Source organism: Hippopotamus amphibius, chromosome 3 (genome assembly GCF_030028045.1).
Source record: "Hippopotamus amphibius kiboko isolate mHipAmp2 chromosome 3, mHipAmp2.hap2, whole genome shotgun sequence".
Lineage (NCBI taxonomy): Eukaryota > Metazoa > Chordata > Mammalia > Artiodactyla > Hippopotamidae > Hippopotamus > Hippopotamus amphibius.
In genome coordinates, this window is record NC_080188.1 from 45559929 (window position 1) to 45582521 (window position 22593).

Consider the following 22593-nt stretch of genomic DNA (forward strand, 5'->3'; position numbering starts at 1 on the left):
GTTCCTCAATCTTATCACGCTATTTGGCCAGAAGAAACACTCTGTATTTAATTTTATAAACATAATATGCATTGACATTGGACAGCACGATGGGTGGACGTGAGTTATGCCCTGCACCCACAGACAGAATGAATGTCAAATTTCAGTTGTAATAAGAGTTCTCTCTCATTTCAGTAATGATTTACAGCATAATTACGTAGATATCGGATCCTTTACCTGGAAACCAAAAAACCCTGTCTCATTCTTTACTAAGTGATTCTTACAATTTGGACAAAGGCAAACCAGAGATACTGCTGCATGCGGTAGCCCAACATAAACTTCAGAGATTGCCACATGATGCATAATAAACTTCAGTGGAAAATACAACCCAATGTAGTCACCAAAGACATATGTGGCCATGGCTGTGCTTCCTGACTTTGTATTATTTCTGCCTCTTGGAGCCTTGCTGAAAAATATTTAGGCTCCCAGCCAGGCAGCCACCAAACTACACAGTGACAGCAGCACTGGAGAGAGACATCATTTTGTTGTGTGTGTTGCCATGTTTAAGATCAGGAACTACAACATTCGAGTCTCTTCAAAGAGATGAAAAATTGAGGCAGAATAAAAATGCTAGCTTGCTCTCTCACCACAAACGGCCAATTTTGTTCAAAGTGTTGCATTTTAGCAATGGGATTAACTATTTAATGCCAGGTTCAATAAACTGAATTTAAAACTTAATTCATAGTTAGTTTTACAAAAAAACATATTAATATGTAAAGATAGCAAATTGATGATTTTCTGGGAATTAAGGTTGTGATTTTTTACTTCGTGTTGTAGTTCTATATGCTTTCCAAACTCTATACAGTAAGTGCATAATACATTCATAATGTTTTCATAATTTTACTTCCATAAAAATGTAATATAAACTCAGATATGTTTTTGGAAAGGTGAACCAGGAAATATGAGGACAAAAGAACAAGTGAAGTCTTATCGTTAAGCTATTTGCCAAGAAAAACCATCATTCCATGTTACTGACGTCTGCAGGCAGTAGCAGAATTCTCTTAACCCACTTTATCCTTCGTTAATGTCAACTTGAACTCTGGAATTAAAATTGCAAACTTCTGTAGTCCCTCTTCCGTAAGCGGCCACAGCTCCAGTTCTTTTTGCTCTTGGCCTCATTTCTTGGCTCAAACAATGAGGAAAGAAAACTGCTTTTCAACCTTTGCTTAGAGACTTCCCTCAGCAAGCAAAGTAGGCTATTCATTTCCATTGCAAATGAAGGGATTGGGTTCCACAGTTTGAATACTGAGAGCTGGGAAGAGGAGGGCTATCTCGATTGAAGTAAAAATGCAAAACCTAAATGATCAGGGAGCCCTGCATTTGTTTAACTCTCCTGACTTCCTTTAAAGGGCTGCCCTTCTTGAAAAAGAAGGGTTTCTAACATCTCTAGCAACTCTGCTCAAGTATCATTAATTACTGCTGGTGGTTGGGATGATGCCGCCTGTGATTTTTTTGCCTGTTTTTCCAAGCAGTTCTATCCTAAGGCCCTGACCCTCTGTCAGTGCTGACAAATGACAGTAAAAAGGATCTGGGAGTCTCCTGAAACACATCAGTAATCTAATCAATAAGGTAACAGAACCAGGCTTGTCTCACCTCCAGCATATAACCACCCTATGGCTGCTTTTGGCCATTTTGTGACTTTCATGCTTTCTGGGGCATTCATCTTTTCAAGATTACCCCTGTAAACAGTGGCCCTGGAGCCATTAATGAATAGATTTCTCAGCTTCTCTCAGGTCCTTAACTCCTAGAACTCAGATAAGAGCAAGAAGATGAAAGATTGAGGTATAATTTGATAATATTAAAAAAAATGTGAAATGGCTGATGGCTAGTCGGTTGATACAGAACAACTCCCCTCACCCCCCCCCCCCCGCAAATGTTTTCTTGATTATGAAATCTCCACTGTGTAAGAGAGGAGCTGTAGCTACTCAGGACAATGTCACTAGATGTTGATGAGACATGGAAGAGGGGATAAAAAGGAAGAGGCAAAGAAGGATTGTATCGTTTACTAAACGCTCCTGCTTCTGAAGAAGGCAGGAATGTGTTTTAGAGCTGATATCTGATTTGAAGGGAATCCCTTCATAGGGGCAACTATCAGTATTTGATATTTTAGCACACTAGCTTGTTTTCTAACAACCTCAGATAAAGGAAGACACTTATCTATTCTCATTCCCTCTTAGGTCTGGCTTCTGAAGATTTTTATGAAAAAGATTTTTTAAAAATTCACAGCTTATTACTCCAGTTGGCGGCTGCAATAAGCTGCTTCTGCATCAGACCTTGGATTCTGTTATCACATGCAGCTGACTTCCTAGGGACAGCCCAAGCAGTTTGTGGACAGGGAAGAAAGAATTAGGGAAGTCTACGCTCTATGATCTCCTTTTCTGACCTGAAACACAGAGAAGTATGGTCTCTGCTCGCAAATCAGTATTGATTTTTACATTCTATTCTAACCCAAAGTAGGGACTTTACCTCCACTTTGATGGAATAGTCTGTTTCCTGTTGTAGCTGATGGTTTTGGAGAGAACAAAGAACATGTAGTACCCAGGAAAATGCTGTTTGAAAACTACAGAAAAATTGTGTGCCCTGAATGTGTGGGCCACATGAAACACAGTGGTATATGTGCTAAGTTAGATAAATGGTTCTAAAACCAGAGCTAGCATCAGAACTGCCTGAAGGGCTTATTGAAACAGATGGTGAATGGCACCCCCAAAGTTTCTTACTCAGTTATGTCTGGGGTAGGTCCTGAGAATTGGCATTTCTAACATGTTCCCAGGTGATTCTGATGCTGCTGGTCCAGAGACCGTACTTTGAGATCCAGTCTTTTAGATCTCAGGGTACTGAGAGTCATGGTGACATTATTCTTTTAGGGGAAGGGAAGTCTATCTGGCAGGTAGCAGGTTTAACTAGGTGGACATTGCAACTAAAACTAAAATAGTTGCGTATAACCAGCCTATTAACACTTATGCCCTTTCCTCCTCTATTACTGAAGTAAGAAGCCAGAGAACACTGTCCTTGCAGACATTCTTTGGGAGGAGGTTTGTTCTAGTTTCCTACTGCTGCTGTAATAAATTACTACAAACTTAGTGGCTTTAAACAACGCAAACATATTATCTTACAGTTCTACAGGTCAAATACAGGTCTCACTGGCTATAACCAAGGTGACAGGAGGGCTGTGTTTCTGCTGAAGGCTCTAGGGGAGAATACATTTCCTTGCTTTCTCCAGTCTCCAAGCCTGCCCGCATTCCTTGGCTTCTGGCTCCCTATTCCATATTCAAAGCCAGCAATGGCTATGTAATCCTTCCCACTCCATCACTCTGACATGGAATCTTCTCAAATAGTTCTCCTCCCCTCCCACATTTAAGGATCTTTATGATTACATTGGGCCCATCTGGATAATCTCCCAAATTTAAGGCCAACCGATTAGCATCCTTAATTCCATCTGCAATCTTAATTCCCTTTTGCAACGTAATGTAAAAATATTCACAGATTCAGGGGATTAGGAAGTAGACATCTTTAGGAGGCCATTATTCTGACTATCATGGGATTTAAAGGTGACTCCTTCTATCCAAATATTGTCTGAACACTGGGAGGCATCTTGTTAGAAATCAGAACCCGTATTTTAACCGAGATCTCCAGGAAATTTGTGTGTATGTTAAAATGGAGAGAAGCCCTGATGTAGATAATCACCTTGCCACTAGGTTTGAAACAGTATTTAAGGGTAACATACATCAAGCCAAAATATTAAAGTCCTGATTTAGTCCCTTGACGCCGATACTCCCATATTCACTCATCATCAACAAAAATTTATTGAGGGATTACGATGTAACAGACAATGTAATAGATGCTGGGGAGACTGCAATATTTAAAACTGATGGGGCCCCTGCAGTAATGGAAGTTACTTTCTGGAGGAGGAAGATAGAAAAATAAAAGAGCAAATAAAGAAATACGTTGATTTTACAGAGGGGTGAGTGCTATAAGAACAAATAAACATCATCCTGTGATGCAGCACATGAAAGAGGGCATTTTAGAAAAGCTGAACAGGACGCATGGAAATTAAACGGACACCTCAATGATGGGAAGGAGCCAGCCCTGTCCCAAGCAAGAGATACAACCTGTGTGCAGGACTTGGCATATCTGAAGGAGAAAAATAAGGGAAGAGTGGCTCAAGGTGAGGTTCTGAAAGTTCTCCCGGCCAGATCGCATTGGGCCTTAGAGACTCCTTACGGTAAGGAGTCTGCAATAGGAAGCTTTGAAGGGTTCAAGCAGAATGCCGTGACTACATTATGAAGAGACATTCTGGCTACTGGGGGAGAATGGATTACAGGGACAGGGAATGGAAGCTGGTAGCCTGATTAGGAGGCTGGTTGTAATTGTCCAGGCAAGAGATAGTGGAAGCTTGGACTAGATGGTGAGAAGCAGTTGGATACTGGAGGTGGAGCTGGTGGGACTTCCTGTGGGGCTGGGTACAGAGAAGAGGGAACGAAACAGGTTGGAGTCCAGCTTCTGGTAGGATCTTGCTTCTCATTTTCCATGATTTAAACTTTCAGGTCTTTCTAATACATACCCTACATACTTTTTAAAGCCAGTTAAAAAGTAAACACAGGTGTGTCACACAATACCCATCATGACTGGAGCAGATGCAGGCTGACTGTAAAAGAATACCCTTTGTGTATGAACAGCTGGGGGATTTTGTGCTTGTTGAGGGTGACTACCTTGACTTCGCAGTCTGATGCCCTGTGTTCCCTTGAGATGAGGAAACAATCTATCTATTCTGTTAATGAAGCCTTTCAGTTTTTTTTACTGATATGCCTTTCAGCCACTTGGACCATGGGATTATTACTAGAGTGTCTGAAACACAACAGGTGGTCAGTGATCCTCAGGGCCATCTATGTGTGCGTGAACTAGAGACTGGGCTTTCCTGACACACAGGTTTTTACAGCGCTCTTCTGTAGTGCCGCCATGACTTTGACCACTGATCCTCCTTACATTGGAAAAAAGGATATTAAACGGCCTCCTTGTTTCTATTCTGGGCATCTTCCACCTACTCTACACACTCTATCCAGAGTATGTAGAACATTCGTAAGCATATCATCTGCTTTGCTTAACATCCTTAAAGGTCTCTCCACAGTTCTTGGTATAAAAACCCCAAATCCTTATCACAGCAGGTGAAGTCCCGCTTGGTCTCTCTTCCTCTTTAGCCTCTTTTACAGAGATGATTTTTCCTGTGTCCTGCACCTCAACCACGCTGGGCACCTTCACTGGCTTGGACTCTGTGCTCCCTCTGGCCATAAGGATGCCGGGCTGGCTCCCTGTGTCAGGAGTGCTCTCCCGCTGACTCCCTTAAACGTGTTAGCTTGCTCCTCCTTCAGATCTCTGCACTTCCCTGCTTAGGCTAGATCCTTATTTTCTCATAGAACTCGGTTCTCTTCCTTCTGAACACTGACCTCAGTTTGTTGTCAGGCTTTTAAAGCTGTGTTCTCACTGTGATTCCCGGAACCCGGAGCACAGCATCTGTATACACCACCTGGGAACTTGTTGTACATACAAATGCTGACTCCACCCTAGACCTCCTGACTCAGAAACTCTGGGAATGGGCCCCAGGAATCTTTATCTTACCAAGCCCTCCCGTGATTCTGATGACGGCTCAAGTCGGAGATTTATGGCTTTAGATTATAACCTCCATGAGAGTAGGGCTCTTGTCTATTTTCGTTCAAAATTGCTACCCTAGATCCTAGTACAGCATCTGCCTCATGGTGTGCTCTCAGTAATTATTTGTTTAGGGAATAAAATATAGAAAACTGAATCCTGACCAACATTTAGAGGGGAACGATCTTTCACCAGCATAGCTAACATAACCAGAAATTCAAGTAAACTCCGTGTCATCTATTTCTAGAGTCTTTGAATTTTGACTTCATCAGACTTTCTATTGAAACATTTTCAGTGTGTATTGGGCAGAAGGATGATCTTGTTGTTTTTTAACGGACTAAAGTGATAAAATAGTTAAATGTGGAGTAAATAAATTTTATTGTGAATAACAGTCATATTGGTATGTTCAATGACTGTTAACAATATATACTCATTGAAAAACATCTTGATATAAAGCTTAATGACCCTTTTCACATATCTGGAGGTGACATTATTGACCCCTTTGTGAAATCGTGATATCCAATTTCTCATAATGAAAATGTATTTTTACTAGATCACCAAACATGAATAATGGGAAACTCTACATAAACTAAAAAAAAAACAAAGCTACCCCCACATAGAAAAAGATTCCTCATTTTTAAAGGAGATGGTCATACACGTGTCTCAAACTTTTTGCCCTGGCTTATTTTAAAATCCTAATGCCTATAAAAATATGTCAGGGAGGACTCCCTTATCCTTTATTAAAGACAAAAGTCCAACGGTCTTCAGAAGAGCGGTGCCCTGTCTTTACACACATACTTGCAGGGCACGCTGGGGTTCGCGGTGTTTGTTCCAGTTCCTTTGATCCAGAGAAGACACTGGCCGTGGGACCTGGGCAGACATTGCCCTCTGGCTCTGCTGGCCAGGTAGGAGGCAGCCTCTGGAACACTGGCTCTTTGTGCTGAGTTCATGCTCAGAGGTGCAGGTGGCTGGTTCCTTTGTTCCAACAAAGGGTGCCAGCCACCTGCCAACATGCTTGGGAAAAGAAACTGTTTGGAATGATGCACTTTCTGCTGAAATTTATTACATCATGCTAATTAAAGTTAGTTAGTAAGGACAGGAATGCACATGTGCCTTGTGGCCTCTGTTGGAAGAGTTGCAGCTTGCAAGGATTTGTATTAGGTTCCTAAGTAGGAGAAAAAAAAAATCTAACAAGTTCTGAGAGCAAAATCTGATCTACATTCTGAAACTGGATTTGAACTTTTTTTCAAATTCAGGATTGGCATTTACTCACCCCTAAAATGCCCTGATTTTAACCTAGGACCTGAAGTGAAAGCACTTTGAAAGCAACCATATGCAGCCACTTTTTTTTTTTTAATACTCAGCTCACTTAGAATATTTACCACAGGAAGCAATGGAGCAGTGATAACCCCAGGCAAGGAAACAGAAACTGGAACCTTAACCATTTGAGCATGAAGGTAACTTATGCCAACACCCTTCACTCAGGGAAGTTTCTAAACTCAGAAAATTCTTATCCAGTAGTAAGACATAAATGTTATACTGCTTACTGTGCTATTAAATCAATACCTCTTATTTCATGGATCAAATCAATACCTTTTATTTCATGGATCATATATTTTCTGGAAGCAAAATTTTCATTAGGGGGAGTCCATTTTCCTATTAATTTTCATCACTTTCACGTATTTCTGTGCCTGAAAATAAACCTCCGTTAATAAGTTGGTGATTTCTGTCTTGTTTGCCAGAACAATGCCAGTGGCAGAGGGGGAGCTGAATAACTACTTAAGTGAATACATGAATGGAGGGGTTTGCCAGATTTATGACAAGTTAGATATCACAGTCAGTGCTATCATTATAATTTCTGGTGACTATTTTGTAAAGATTTCCCTGAGTTCCAGAAATTTTGTTGATGTCAGGTGGGCAGAAGTTGTCAAACTTTCATCCTTTCCTCCTCTGAGTAGTAGTTGCTAGACTTCAGTAATGCATCAAAATCACCTGATTAGCTCTGGGGTGGAGCGGAGCATCTGCATTGTTAACAAGCATCTTGATGGGAAGGCAGGTGGCCCATGGACCACATTTTGAGAATGCAATCTTCAAGTCCGGTGTTTGTGTAAATGCTATATTATTTTATTTTACCACCTGGAATGCCAATAATACATGGGTACTAGGGTCTGAAAGAGGCTCTGGGGCACAGAAGATAAACTACAAGTCCCCGATTCAGTCAGTTCAAAATATGACACAACATAAGGGTCACTAGAAATGCAGACACTTTGGAAATACCCTCCCCCAAAATATGCGGTTTCATTGTAACATATTTCATTGTAGGCCAATTATAAAACAGAAATGCATATAGCTTCTCAAATTTCGTTAGTGTTCTTTCTCTTCTTATATTGTTAATTATTAGAATATATTTATAAAAATATTTTCAGTGATTAAAAAATTACAAAATGCTGACTTTAAGGCTATTTTGTGGGAAAGTGATTGATACATTCTAGCTGAGGGCTGTGGCTGTGCTGTTCAAACTAAAGATTCATGTACTGCTTTTATGAGTTTGGCCAACTCCAAGTCTAACCTGTTGTCACTTAATATTTTTCTAGTTGGTGTTTCTTTTTTATATATTTATTCAACAATTATGTCTTACTTATTGCATTAATATTTGCAGAATTATATATGAAACATTACCCTCTCTTAAATTTTCAGTCTTATTTGGGAAATAAAATAAATAAATACATTAGAAAGTGAGAGTGTTCTGATAGCATGTGGTTCAGGATGGGTATTTTTATTAGTAAGGACCCTATGGTTGTGAGTGACAGAAATCCAACGAAGTTGCTTAGATTTTTTTTTTTTTTGGAGGTGCAATGTATTTCTTTTTTTTTTTTCTTAGTTGATTTTTAAGTAAGTTTTTATTTGTCCTGAGCAATAATGTTTGTGAAATCAAAGATTTCATGTGCTAGTTATATTTTTCTAATACTTTCTATACGTGTTCAAATTAAACCAATTATTTATGTTTAACCTAAAATCATCTCATGTATCAAAGTCATCCAGGTACCTCACCTTGGGAAACAGGATGCAAAAGATACTTAGGTCTTACGGTCAAATGGTTTACATTCTACCTTGGGAAACCAAGCATCTGTTATGAGACAATAAAGACAAGCCAAGAAGACTTAAGCTGTTAGAAAGCTAATTTGTAACAATAGCATTAGATTTACTTGTATACATTGATTCAGTAATTCCACTTCTGTGAACTAGTCCTTGTCTATTCAAAATATTGGAGCCATCTTGAAGGTCAAAATTAAAGGAGTTACTATGTTATGACATTTTTATATTGTTGAGTGATATAGTGTCATTAAAATCATCTTTAGGAAGATTATTTTAATAGTATAGGGAAATATTTATAATATAATGCCAGGTATGCAAAACAAGATACAGATTATATTATATAAAATAGAATCTTTAGAAGATGGGGAATATGACAAAATTAAACAGTATATTCTCTGAGTATTAAGATTATGGGTAATTTTATTCTTTCAATCTATGCTTCTATATTTTCTCAGCTTTTATAATATAAATACATGAAATATTTATAATACTTTATAATTTATAAGATTTATAAAATAATCATACTTTCATATTTTACAAGAACACATACACAAGTAATTAACAGGCTAATTAAAATCTTATTGCATTTCAGGGAGGATTTCTGGGAAAAGTGAGGAACTGAGACTGGGAAAGTATAAAATATTACAAGAGAAAAGACTTGATAACCAACAATGTATGGAATAGGTGTTTATTTTGGTGAAAAATCTTGATTTTTACACTGTGATTACACAGATGAATAAAAGGAATGTGGTGTCCAGGACGAGAAGTAACCATTGGCTGGTCATGGCTACAAACAAAATCAACATTAAATCAATTAAGAACAGAACAAAGAACTTCCTGAAGGTGGAAGAAAGATGTTCCAGAGAAACAAAGGATTCAAGGACTAAGAACAAAGAGAAACACATATGTACAAATAGCAGGACTGGGAAGAACAGGACTACCCTTTGGAGCAGACCAGAGTTAGGGAGGGCACTGAGGCTTCTCTATGACATTGGTCTTGAGGTTTTATAGGGAAGAGAGGTTCTAGTTCATGGCAATGCCAGTGAGTCAGAAGGGGCCTGCAGATTGCTATTTGGACTATGTGGTGCCTGTTTAGAGTGTCTTAATCTGATTATAAGGGTAAATCTAAAGGTTTCGGTGAGAAAGGACCTTGTTTCTTCAGGAATCCAGGAGGTGATGAGCAGCTGTGTAGCTGAAGTAGACAAAAGGAAAACGATTGCAACCTAATACTGAGAGGTGGCCCAGGGAGTAGTTTAGCAATGCACTGAGGGCGGGGTATAGGGGGTGGGGTGGGATGAGAATCAGGATTCCACGGGCTGACCTGAGTCAAGCAGAGGTGAATAACAGGAAAATATGTACATGAGTTCGTACATTTTTCTCTTATGCCGTGTACTGTTTCTGCTCGAAACTTCCCTCTCGAAGTGGTAAATCTGTTTTCCTGGTAGGTTAAACGTACATTGCACAGAAGGCATTTACATAAAAAAAGAAACACTGGTGTAGACCCAGGGCTATTGTCTTTGGAGATATCATTGTTGCTTCCCTAATGTTCTCTGGGAAGAAATACATGTGGTACGGGGACCTTCTTAGACTGTCCTGGGCTCTTACCCTGTTCTGCTCCTTCTATCACTCTCTCGTGAGCCTCTTCCCTTTTATTCACAGCCTCTCCCATCTTCTCTACCATCTCTCTATCCTGAATTTCATTTCCCTCCTGCTTCTCCTGCAGATCACTCACACCCTTTCTTCATCCCTTTCTCCTCCCAGACTGTCATCTTTCAGGTCCTCTCAACAATGTTCATCCTGTTACCATGTCCATCTCTTACTCGTCTCTAGGATCTTCCTGTCTTTCTTTTTCTTCCCATTTTTTTAAGCTTTTTATTGGAATATAATTGCTTTAAACTGTTGTGCCAGTTTTTGAGGTACACCAAAGTCAATCAGCTGTATTTAGACATATATCCCCATATCCCCTCCCTCTCGCAACTCTCTCCCACCCTCCCTGTCCTGGCCCTCTAAAGCATCACCCATCATCGAGTTGATCTCCCTTTGTTATACAGCATCTTCCCACTAGCTATCTATTTTACAGTTGGTAGTGTATCTATGTCTATGCTACTCTCCCACTTCATCCCAGCTACCCCTTCGCCCCTCCCCCCAACCCCATGTCCTCAAGTCCATTCTCTACATCTGCATCTTTATTCTTGCCCTGTCATTGGGTTCATCAGTACCACTTTTTTTGGATTCCATATATATGAGTTAGCATATGGTATTTGTTTTTCCCTTTCTGGCTTACTTTGCTCTGTATGACAGTCTCTAGGTCTATACACCTCATCACACATAGCTCAATTTCATTCCTTTTTATGGCTGAGTAATATTCCATTGCATATATATGCCACATCTTCTTTATCTATTCATCTGTGGATGGGCATTTAGGTTGCTTCCATGTCCTGGTTATTGTAAATAGTACTGCAATGAATATTGTGGTACATGTTTCTTTTTGGATTATGGTTTTCTCTGGGTATATGCCCAGTAGTGGGATTGCTGGGTCATATGGTAGTTCCATTTTTAGTTTTTTAAAGAAGTTCCAAACTGTTTTTCATAGTGGCTGTAACAACTTGCATTCCCACCAATAGTTTAGGAGAGTTCCTTTTTCCCCACACCCTCTCCAACATTTATTGTTTCTAGATTTTGTGATGATGGCCATTCTGATCGGTGTGAGGTGATATCTCATTGTGGCTTTGACTTGCATTTCTCTAGTGATTAGTGATGTTGAGCATCTTTTCATGTGTTTGTTAGCCATCTGCATGTCTTCTTTGGAGAAATGTCTATTTAGGTCTTCTGCCCATTTGTGGATTGGGTTATTTGCTTTTTTGGTATTAAGCTGCATGAGCTGCTTATATATTTTGGAGATTAATCCTTTGTCAGTTGCTTCATTGGCAAGTATTTTCTCCCATTCTGAGGGTTGTCTTCTCGTCTCGTTTATGGTTTCTTTTGCTATGCAAAAGCTTTTAAGTTTCATGAGGTCCCATTTGTTTATTTTTGATTTTATTTCCATGATTCTAGGAGGTGGGTCAAAAAGGATCTTGCTTTGGTTTATGTCATATAGTGTTCTGCCTATGTTTTCCTCCAGGAGTTCTATAGTATCTGGCCTTACATTTAGGTCTTTAATCCATTTTGAGTTTATTTTTGTGTATGGTGTTAGGAAGTACTCTAATTTCATTCCTTTACATGTTGCTATCTAATTTTCCCAGCACCACTTATTGAAGAGGCTGTCTTTTTTCCATTGTATATTCGTGCCTCCTTTGTCAAAGATAAGGTGCCCATATGTGCTTTGGTTTACCTCTGAGTTCTCTATTCTGTTCCATTGATCTACCTTTCTATTTTTGTGCCAGTACCACACTGTCTTGATCACTGTAGCCTTGTAGTATAGTTTGAAGTCAGGAAGCCTAATTCCACCAACTCTGTTTTTCCTTCTCAAGATTGCTTTGTCTATTTGGGGTCTTTTGTGTTTCCATACAAATCGTATGATTTCTTGTTCTAGTTCTATGAAAAATGCCGTTGGTAATTTGATAGGGATTGCACTGAATCTGTAAATTGCTTTGGGTAGTATAGTCATTTTCACAATGTTGATTCTTCCAATCCAAGAACATGGTATGTCCCTCCCCCTGTTTGTATCATCTTTGATTTCTTTCATCAGTGTTTTATAGTTTTCTGCATACAGGTCTTTTGCCTCCTTAGGCAGGTTTATTCCTGGGTATTTTATTCTTTTTGTTGCAATGGTAAATGGGAGAGTTTCCTTAATTTCTCTTTCTGCTCTTTCATTGTTAATGTATAGGAATGCAAGAGATTTCTGCACATTAATTTTATATCCTGCTACTTTACTAAATTCATCGATTAGTGCTAGCAGTTTTCTGGTAGAGTCTTTAGGGTTTTCTATGTATAATATCATGTCATCTGCAAAGAGTGACAATTTTCCTTCTTCTTTTCCAATTTGAATTCCTTTTATTTCATTTTCTTCTCTGCTGTGGCTAAAACTTCCAAAACTATGTTGAATAATAATGGTGAGAGTGGACACCCTTGTCTTGTTCCTATTCTTACAGGGAATGCTTTCAGTTTTTCACCATTTAGAATGATGTTGGCTGCTGGTTTGTCATATGAGGCTTTTATTATGTTCAGGTAATTTCCTTCTCTTTCTGTCTCTCTTACCTTTGGTTTTATATGGATGTTACCTTCTCTGACTTTCACTATCAGTCATCTGAACTTATTTTAAAAATTAATTCCTGTCTTTCATTTCAGTTTCCCATTTCAACTTCCCTCTTCCCCTTGTATCTCATCAGTGCTTTAGCCACCTTGACCTCCGAAAGTGGTGTTTTATATAGTTACCCACTATATCACTGCTCCTCCTCTCTGTTCAGTGTCCACATTCCTTCTGCCCACTTTTCATCCAACGTTCCTCTGCCTCATCTTCTGTTTTCTACTTTTCTTACTTCATTTCACTTTTTTCTAAACTTGGGCCTTGAAACTTCTCTATTCACACTTATTCCCTCGATGATATTAGTCAATCTCAAATGTAACATGGACTGAACTACCCCCTTCTACCCCAAACTTGCTCCTCCTGTAGTCTTTATAATGTTAGAAAGTGTTAACTCCATTCTTCTAGACCCAAATCTTTGGAATCATCCCTAACTATTCTCTTTCACTCATACCCACATCTAATTCTTCAGGAAATCTTATTGTTCCTTCCTTCAAAATATATCCAGAATCTGACCATTTTCCCCCACCTCCATGGCAGCTACCTTGGTCCAAGCCACCATCATCTCTATTCTGGACTCTGGACTATCAGCTCCTTGATAATTTCTCTGCTTCTACCCTTGTCTCCTCTTCAGTCTGTTCTTAAAGCAGCAGCCAGACCGATTCAGTCACTCAGGTATTCAGTGGTTTCTCATCTTGGAAGTGGCAAAGATGAAGTTTCAATGGCCTATGAGGCCTTACATATTCTGGCTCCATTGTGTCTCTGACCTTACCTTCTCCTTCTGTTCTGCCTATTTCACTTTACCATACTGGCTTCCTCCACCCTTACAGGTATGTGCCTGCCTCAGGGCTGTGAACTTAGTGTCACCTTTCCTGGAAGGGGACCTGGGAATTTCCCAGTCAGATACCTGCACTACTCACTCGCTCACCTCCTTCAGGCTTTTCCCCTATTGCTACCTTCTCCCTGAGTCCTTCTCTGGCCATCCTACATGAAATCATAACTCACTGCTCTCTACCCCCAGAAATCATTATTCCCTTTCCAGCTTTATTTTTATTCTTCATATCTTTCAGCATCTAATAGTGCATCTTGTTTTACATTTATCCTACTTTTTGACAGTATCCCTCTTTTTAGAAGGCAACCCCATGAGGGTAAGAGTTTTGTTTAATTCATCACTGAATGCTCAGGGTCCATAAGAGTACTTGTCCACAGGAAGTAGTTAACAAGTATTTGAGGAATGAATGAGTGAATCCTTTTATACTTGCCGCCTTCTTCTCACCTCTTATATTTCATGGTTATCCTCCAGCTGTGGCTTTAATTCCATTTTTCACTGTATCTTTTCCTTTTGCTTTCTTATTGTGCAGTACTGCATCATTTATACTACTTTTCTCTGTCATTTATTTGGCTTTATTTCTCTTCCCTGTGAGACATGGGTCACATTCCAGGGCCACTTGTTTTTTTCTTACCTTTCTGTCTTTCCCCTCTTCAGCTTCCACTCTAGCTCAGCCAGGCTCATCTCTTACCTTTACTTTCACAGTTTTCAAATTTCTGCTCTATTATTCTGAAACCAACATAAGATGCTATTTGCTGTGTATAAGAAAATAGCCATAGCTATCGGCCATCTATTGCATAATCTAACATCGAGAGGGAAACAGTAAAAATGAAGTGTGTCCTGAGGAGCAAGGGAGGCAAGGGCAGGCCTGGTTTAGGCCCATAGGCTAATTTTTTGGATATATTATTTATAGGAGGAGACTTAGATCCTTTATTTAATGCTGCTCCTGAGAACTGTGCCAACTACTAAAATAGAAATTTAGCTTTTGATGAATTTAGACCACTATTTATGAAATATGAGTGATGGGCTATGGCTTTGCAGTCTTCAGGAACATATTTATTCAATTTCTAATTCAATGTCTCAACTGATGATTCATATCATTGATTTTGTGGGTCATACATCATACTTTTTTTTATTGATATACATTTAGACTTTATTATAATATCTATGGAAGAACCAAATTTAGCACTCTTCATCTCATATTTTCTGAAATATTTTACAAAGCCCTCATTATTTTTATAGCATTTAATTCACTGGATTCTCTTTATAGCAAATGAGAAAAATTAGAAAATGTAATGATGCCATTTCCCAAGTTTTTCCAATATAGTCAAAGCTTTCAAAATGAAGCTTAGAATGACAAAATGCATAATAGACACAAGGTATAATCCACAAATGACTGGTGACTAGGATAACATACAGTACAAGTGTATAGTTACCTGGTAATGAACATCCTTTCATTGATGAAGATCCAAGAAGAGGACTGGTGAGCCATCATAGTCATCTCTCCCTTGTTGATATCATCTGAGGCTACCCTGAAACAGTAGAATAATATTAATGGTATGTTCCTGTGATGTATTCATAAATTATTTTCTGGCTTAAACTGAAATTGTTTGTTGTGCCCCTATTGTGTGAAAGTATTTTGGGGAGGGTTTTTTTTTTTTTAAATTAAGTAATTAATTTAGGCTGCATTGGGTCTTCGTTGCAATATGCAGGCTTCTCAGTGTGGTGGCATCTCTTTTTGAGCAGCTCTAAGTGCACAGGTGCCTAGGTTTCAGTAGTTGTGGTGCATGGGCTCAGTAGTTGTGACTTGTGGTTTCAGTAGTTGTGGCTCATGGGCTTAGTTGCCCTGAGGCATGTGGGACCTTGCCAGGCCAGGGCTCGAACCCTCGTTCCCTGCATTGGCACGAGGATTCTTAACCACTGTACCACCAGGGAAGTCCCCGGGGAGAGCTCTGAAGTAGTGGTTTATGTGTGGGCATGAAGGTTGGGTTGGGGGGGTTACCATGCGCCTGCTATAGATTTCACATTCTGAATGCGATGGATGTTATCTCATCTACTCCTCAGACCAGACCAGCGAGGAAAGGTGTTATCTCCGTTTCACTTGGTAAGTAGTGGAACAAATCATTTGAAGCAAAGTCTTTAAGGTTTTCTCTTTTTTTTTCTTTTTACCAACATTGTTTTTGCAGCTTGAAAAAGGTTTGATCTTCCATAAATTGGTCCATTCTAAGATTCTTTTCAAAGATTCTTTTTCTATGTCTAAGGGAATTAATATTGAGGATAAATGAAATGTGCTCCAAAATCTTCAACTTAAAGAAAATAAATTTAAGAGTTCAGAGTTTTAACTACAACACACTTTGAGTGGGTTTCTAAGTGGCATCCTCTAAACTTGCTTTTCATGGATTTTCACAGGATATTTGTTTTGGGAAAATTTAATAATGCGTTGTTTTTTCTGTCCCCTTCCACCCCTCTCCCCAACCTCCATATAAGCTTTAAGATATTTAGGTGTTTTACTCCATTCTCATTTCTCAATAGATGCTTTTGAGAAAAATCCACTTTATCCTCTTATGATATCAGTTTCCCATTTTAAATTGAAAATTATATTCTTCATATAATTTATGCAAAATAGTAGTAAAGAAAGAGGAACATATAATTTCATTTTGACCAACTAAAGAAAGATGATAAAGAGGGCATATGAAGAAATACTAGATGAGCCAGAAATTTGTAGCTTGACATATGGTTTTCCACTTGGTAATCATTCGAGAGATTGACAACTGTGTGACAGAAAGACAGGGAGAGAGAAAGGCAGACGGGAGTGGAGCAAGATTTCTAACAAAGGACAAGACAAGCTGCAGTGTTGGCCCATGATAAATCCTAATGATTTGCAAATTTATAAGTGAAATCCTGGATCAGAGATGTGCTGATAATCACTTTGCAGTTGATGGCTGTACTAGCCATGCTCCGGGTAATGAATGTGTCCAGTATGTCTAAATTTGGCATAACTCCATTATAAGAAATCCTATTTCTGAATTTTTAGTATTTGATTTGGAATACATGCTAAGAATTTTCTTTATTTTTCAATTTATTCACAGTTCTGATACTACCAGGTTTTAGTGATTTAAAAGTTATCCTCTCTATAGATGCTGTCTCTCTCTATAAATGCACAGATGGGCTTAGGGTGTTTGAAGCTGCTGTTTCCTGGTGCAGAGCTTATGTTTTATTGAGAAGTATAAAAAGGGAAAAAAAGAGAAGCCCCATGAGGAATTCTGCCTGGTTGAAATAACATTTCTGAAGTCTTCCTAGTTTTATATTTTATAGTAAAATTTCCAAATATTTTTGAAAAAAAATTAGATGTCTTGCTGTTATATTTTTACATAAAATTTCCAGATACTTGTGAAAAAATTATTTAGTTTTAAACTTCTGTTTATATAGCAGCTCAGTGTTATTTTCTTTAAAAAGATATTAAATTCCAAAAGGCTTATATGATCCGAAAAGAAGCATTTTGCAATCACTGAAATTTTGGGGGGCAACATGAGAATACAAGCTAGCTAAAGTAGAGAAGAAATCCTAGGGCATTGTTTGGAGGTGTGCAGAAAAAAGGAAAATGTACTATGTAAACTGAAAAACTAGAGAAACTGGCCCAAGGCAAGGAAGGATCAGGCAGTTTGGTAACTCTGTTTTTGGAGTATTTCCAGAAAGAATTCTCTCCTGTATGATGCTGTGCAAGAGAACATAGTCCTTCTATTCCAGCAACTGAATTCAAACTGGCTAAACCCTGTGCCATCTCACAAACACAGCGTTAAGTTACCAGGCAGCCAAAATCAAGCTCTGACATGCAGGGTTGATTAAGCGTAACGTAACATCCTTCCAGTCTCCTTCAGGCTCTGGAAACTGGTCAGACATGAGTAATAACCTGCTTTATGTCTTCACATAAATGGCATTAGGGTGTGACCAGAGATTTTATATAATATTTTCTAGTTATTCTATTTTGCAGAAATCAAATATTTAATTACCATTGCTTCAAGCCTATAGAATCATAGGAGCTATAGCCAGGATAAAAAGGTAGGCTAGAGAGAAGAGTTCCATTTTTTATTTTAAAAAAAGAAGGGGAGGAATTTCTTCATTTTCCTTCTGAAGCAGGTCATTTTGGTTGGGGTAAGCTGTGTGAAAGACATCACACGTTCTCTTTTTCCAGGAGAATGCCAGTCAAAGAAAGAAAGAAAGAAAGAAAGAAAGAAAGAAGGAAGGAAAGAAAGAAAGAAAGAAAAAAGAAATAGCCTGATGCATATTTTTTCCTTATAGTGAGCATATCTCACCAGGCTTATAGTAACAGTCGCTAAGCTGAACGCTTGACTAGTTTCCCTTTATGCTTTTACCATTTTGATCATCACATCACCTTGTTCACAAACCTTCTTTGGATCTCGTTCTTAGTAAATACAGCCCAAGTCTCTTAACCTGACTTTCAGGCTTTCTGCAATTCCACCCAAACCTATGTTTCCAAACTCAGAATTGAAGCTTTCTTTTTTTTTTTTTTTTTTGGCCCACGGGCTTAGTTGCTCCGTGGCATGTGGGATCTTCCTGGAGCAGGGATCGAACCCATGTCCTCTGCATTAGCAGGCGGATTCTTAACCACTGCGCCACCTAGGAAGCCCTGAAGCTTTCTTTAATACCAGACTTTCTAGTGTAGTGAAATCGCATATCATCAAGTCTCTTCTCACCATTTTCCTTTCGCTCATCATTGCAGGTTCTAGCCTTTGCTCAAGTGGGACTGTATCAATCTCCCCATGACCTATTCTCCACACTGCTGTGATGCCGCTCTCTGCTTCCCACTGGTATTGTCATGATTGATTTATACCTCATCTCATTTTCTACTCATATCCTTTTGCTCAAAGAGTGGTGCTCCCCTAGTTGGGAATGTCATCCTCTTTCATAGCACATCATTGGAAGGGAGTTTTGTGGCGGATTCATGCCAGAAGAGACAGAAGCTTAGCCAACCAGGCAAATTAACTACACAGGTCAGAAGCTACAAGGGCATTTTAGGCTGCCTTGGGACAGAGATATGGCATGCTCCATGAGCCCAACAAATTCCAGTTACTCAGTCACGAGATTTGGTCCAGGCTCTTTGGTTACATAGCCTTTGCTTTTGCTTCTAAAACCTGAGTTTTGCCCCAAGATTTTGTCACTCTAATCATCTAAGTCGTCCACTTGCTACCCAAACTCTATCTTACTTGACCACTAAGTCGTCACCTTGCTACCCAAACTCTATCTTCTCCCTCCTGTATCCAAATTATTTACCACTCTTTACCATCTATTCTTTTAATTCTATACTTTTATTTCTCCTGTACTTCTCCTTCCACATTCCAACTCCCTATATCTTGCCAAATGGTTCACTTTCTCTCCTCATTTTCTCTGCCTCTTAGGATCAATTGACAAAGTTTGTTGTTCCCTCCTTCTGAAACACTTTTTTGGAGACTTTTGAGACAAAACAGCAACCACAATAACTTACTTTATTTCCTTGCTCTCTCACAGGTCTCAACTTTTTAGTTTTCTCTGCTGACTCCTCCTTTATATGATCACTCCTCCTTTATATAAAATGCTGGCTTGTTCTAACAGTCTATCCTCAGCCATCCTCTTTTCTCTATCTACACTTTCTTCCAGGTAATGTAATCCAGTTCCATCCCAGCCTCTTTGCTGAGCTCCAGACTCATGTCACTACCTACTTAATCACTACTTGGATGTCTATCAGGCATCTCAACAGCAACATGGCCAAACCAGATTCAGTGACTTTCTTCTATGCTCCAGAATTCCCTCCTTCACAATTCTTTTCCATCTACTCAACTGGGCACCAAAACTAAAACTCAGTCTTATTTTTTCCTTTTTCATCATAACTAGATGAAAGTAAGTCCTACTGGTACCTCCAATAAGCAACTCAGAAGCTTCTATTTCCAATGCTACTGCTCTGAGTCAACCCACCACCATCTTTCTCTTGGATTTTACTGCATCAGCCTCCTAACTGCTTTCCCTGCAACCGTATCATGCAACCCATATTCCATTCTCCACAATGGCATCCAGAATGATAATCTTAGAGAACAAATCAGGTCTTGTCATTTCATGATTAAAACCTTGCACAGATTTCCAAGAATGAACTAGAATAAAATATAACCTCCTTATGATGACCCCCAAGATCCTGTCAATCTGTTCAGTATTCATTCCCTTCATTATTTCTTTCATTGATTACATTTCATCTACCTTGGCCTTCCTTCTGGTTTTCAATCACTCCCTAAGCTCATTGCTGCCTCAGGGATTTGAACTTGCTGCTCCTCCTGCTTGGAGCACCTTATCTCAGACCTTCACATGGCTGTCTGTTTCCCATGATGTGGACCTCAGTCCTTGTGTCTCTTCTCTCAGAGGCTTTCCCTAAGCAAGTCTCAGTCAGTCATTATCACATTATTTTCATCTAGGCAGGCATCACTTTCTGAAAAGATCTTATTTACTCACATTGTCTGTCTTACCCAACTACAACATGAGCTTTTTAGGATATGGGCTTTTAAAAATTTGTTTACTTGTGTACATCCAGTTCTTAGAATTTTGCCTAGAACACAGAAGGAATTTAATAAATATGTTGAGTGACTGACTAAATGTCAAGTTGTAGCTGTGGCCCAAAGGATGAGTTACTATTAATAAAACTTTTCTTGACTTCATAGTTAATATGATATTTTAACTGGGACTAGAAGTCAGGGATATTTTGAACTGAAGAAGCACAAAGTGCAAATTGATGGTGATGGGCTGAAGAATCACAGCAGTGGCTTCCTGATTGGTTCACACTCTATTTGTATTCATAAAAAAAATTACCTAAGGTATCATTAAAGATAGCAAACAATTGTTATGTAATTGTATTGTCAAACTCATGACCTATGCCGAAGCAAATCATAGCTAGCTTCAGAAGACGTGATTAAATAATTTCAAAAGCCCTTACATTATTCTCTGACCTTAGAAAGGACTGTTGAATGGAAATTATGAAAGAAAAATGAAAACAGGATAAAAATTTTCTTCATAAGCAGTATATGCTAATTAAACAAGAAATAATATTGACCATGTGTGAATGCAAATGTTAGTTAAACAAAATATTCAAACAATTGAAATACCTGAAAGGTAAAAATGTGATTTGGTAAAAGCCTCATTTTATTATTAATTGCTGAAGTGAGAAACAGATCTATGAATTCAAATAGTTTCCCCTTTCTATTCCCATTAACTATGATTCATTGCAAATTAAAATATGGTAACACCTTTGTGAATATCCTCTAAGTTATAAAGACTTGGTAGATTTCTGGGGCTGAGCTAGTTTCCTCAAAAGGCTTAAGAGGAGGATAATCAGAGGTTATGTTTAGCAGAAAGGTTTATGAAAAAAGAAAAATCACAGGTCTAGAAGCCTAATTATTTTGGTAGAACATAATACACTATGACTTGAGGAGGAAGGTAGTTGTTAAAAATCTGTGTACTTTACTGGGAGGGGTACTCATACAGGGCTCTCCCATCCTGGGGCCAGAGTTCATTGACTTAGATTGTGTATGAAATAATATCACTTATTTAATGTTTGGCTATTATTTTTTAATTATGTCTAGACAGAGTAGAGCTCAAGAGATATAGAATTAAATAAGCAAGTAATTCAATCCGGGAGAAATAAACAGTCCTGGAAGTACTAGGCAGGTCTAGGCTCAAATAGACCTTGGAGGCTCAACTGGGAAGAGAGAAGACCAGGAAGATAGATGAGTCTGAACAGGCAACATGGATCAGGAACCTGAGAAAGCAGAATAAGTCATCACTGGTATTTGGGCAACGCTGAGAACTGAGAGCATCTGAGAGCATCAGTGGTTCACCTCTTCCTGCTCTATCTTGCCTAGATGTTGGCTTGACTGGACTGGTCAGTTACCAGAATGAGGCCAGAGGATGCGGGGGTGAAGCCCAATTAACTTAAAAGGGTCAGTCATTTAAAGTACCTTCCTTGGTCCAAGCATGGATTAATTAAATGGTTACTTGTTTAAAAGTAGAAAACTTAGTTCACTTCTTTGTATATCAACAAATATCTCATGAATTCCTTCTCTGTGCCTGGTACTGTGCTAAGCCAGGAAGTGTAGCCTACATCTGTATCTGTAGCGCTAGATTCCTGAGGCCCCCGGGTACAGGAAGGGGCAAAGTGGTCATAATTTTACAATGAACTAAAAAATACATGTGCTAACTTCCTTGGGTTCTATAGCCAAAGAGAATTTCTCCTGCCTTTGAACATTTGTAACAAAATATCTGCAGCTTTCTAATTACTTACTGCTTTCTCTCCCTAAATATATTTTATTTTATCTGATTTCCTCTAGAACAGGATGATGGCTTATTTTGTTTTTGTGTGTCCTAGAGTGAATGTATATATGCAAGTATGCAGAGAAAACATATATAAAATAATGAATATCTGTATATTCAACATGTGGAGAGATGCACATAAATATTAACAGTAAAATTGAGAGCTATGAAATTAAGTGATAATTATTTCCTTTTGATTTCATATGTACTTTCTAAATCACATATGAGAAACATAGCTTAATAACACATCATAAAAATTACTAAAAACAAAGAGCAGAGAGTATAACATTAGAATAGCGAGTGTGTATTTCAATTATGAATTAAGATAAAGGCTGTACACAAGGAGGATTTTGTTTTAATTATTATTTTGGCCTGAAGAAGCAATGAAAAGTTACAT

General features: G+C 38.7%; 1 protein-coding gene across 1 annotated transcript in view; it reads right to left on the minus strand.

Annotated features, from left to right (window-relative positions):
• RASSF6 (Ras association domain family member 6) overlaps positions 1-22593 on the minus strand; it is a 57102-nt gene that overhangs the window by 29901 nt on the left and 4608 nt on the right. The window contains exon 2 of the mRNA XM_057728050.1: positions 15287-15382. Within this exon, the coding sequence (XP_057584033.1) occupies positions 15287-15351 (65 nt within the window). The 5' untranslated portion in view covers positions 15352-15382. The remainder of the gene's footprint in view (positions 1-15286; positions 15383-22593) is intronic.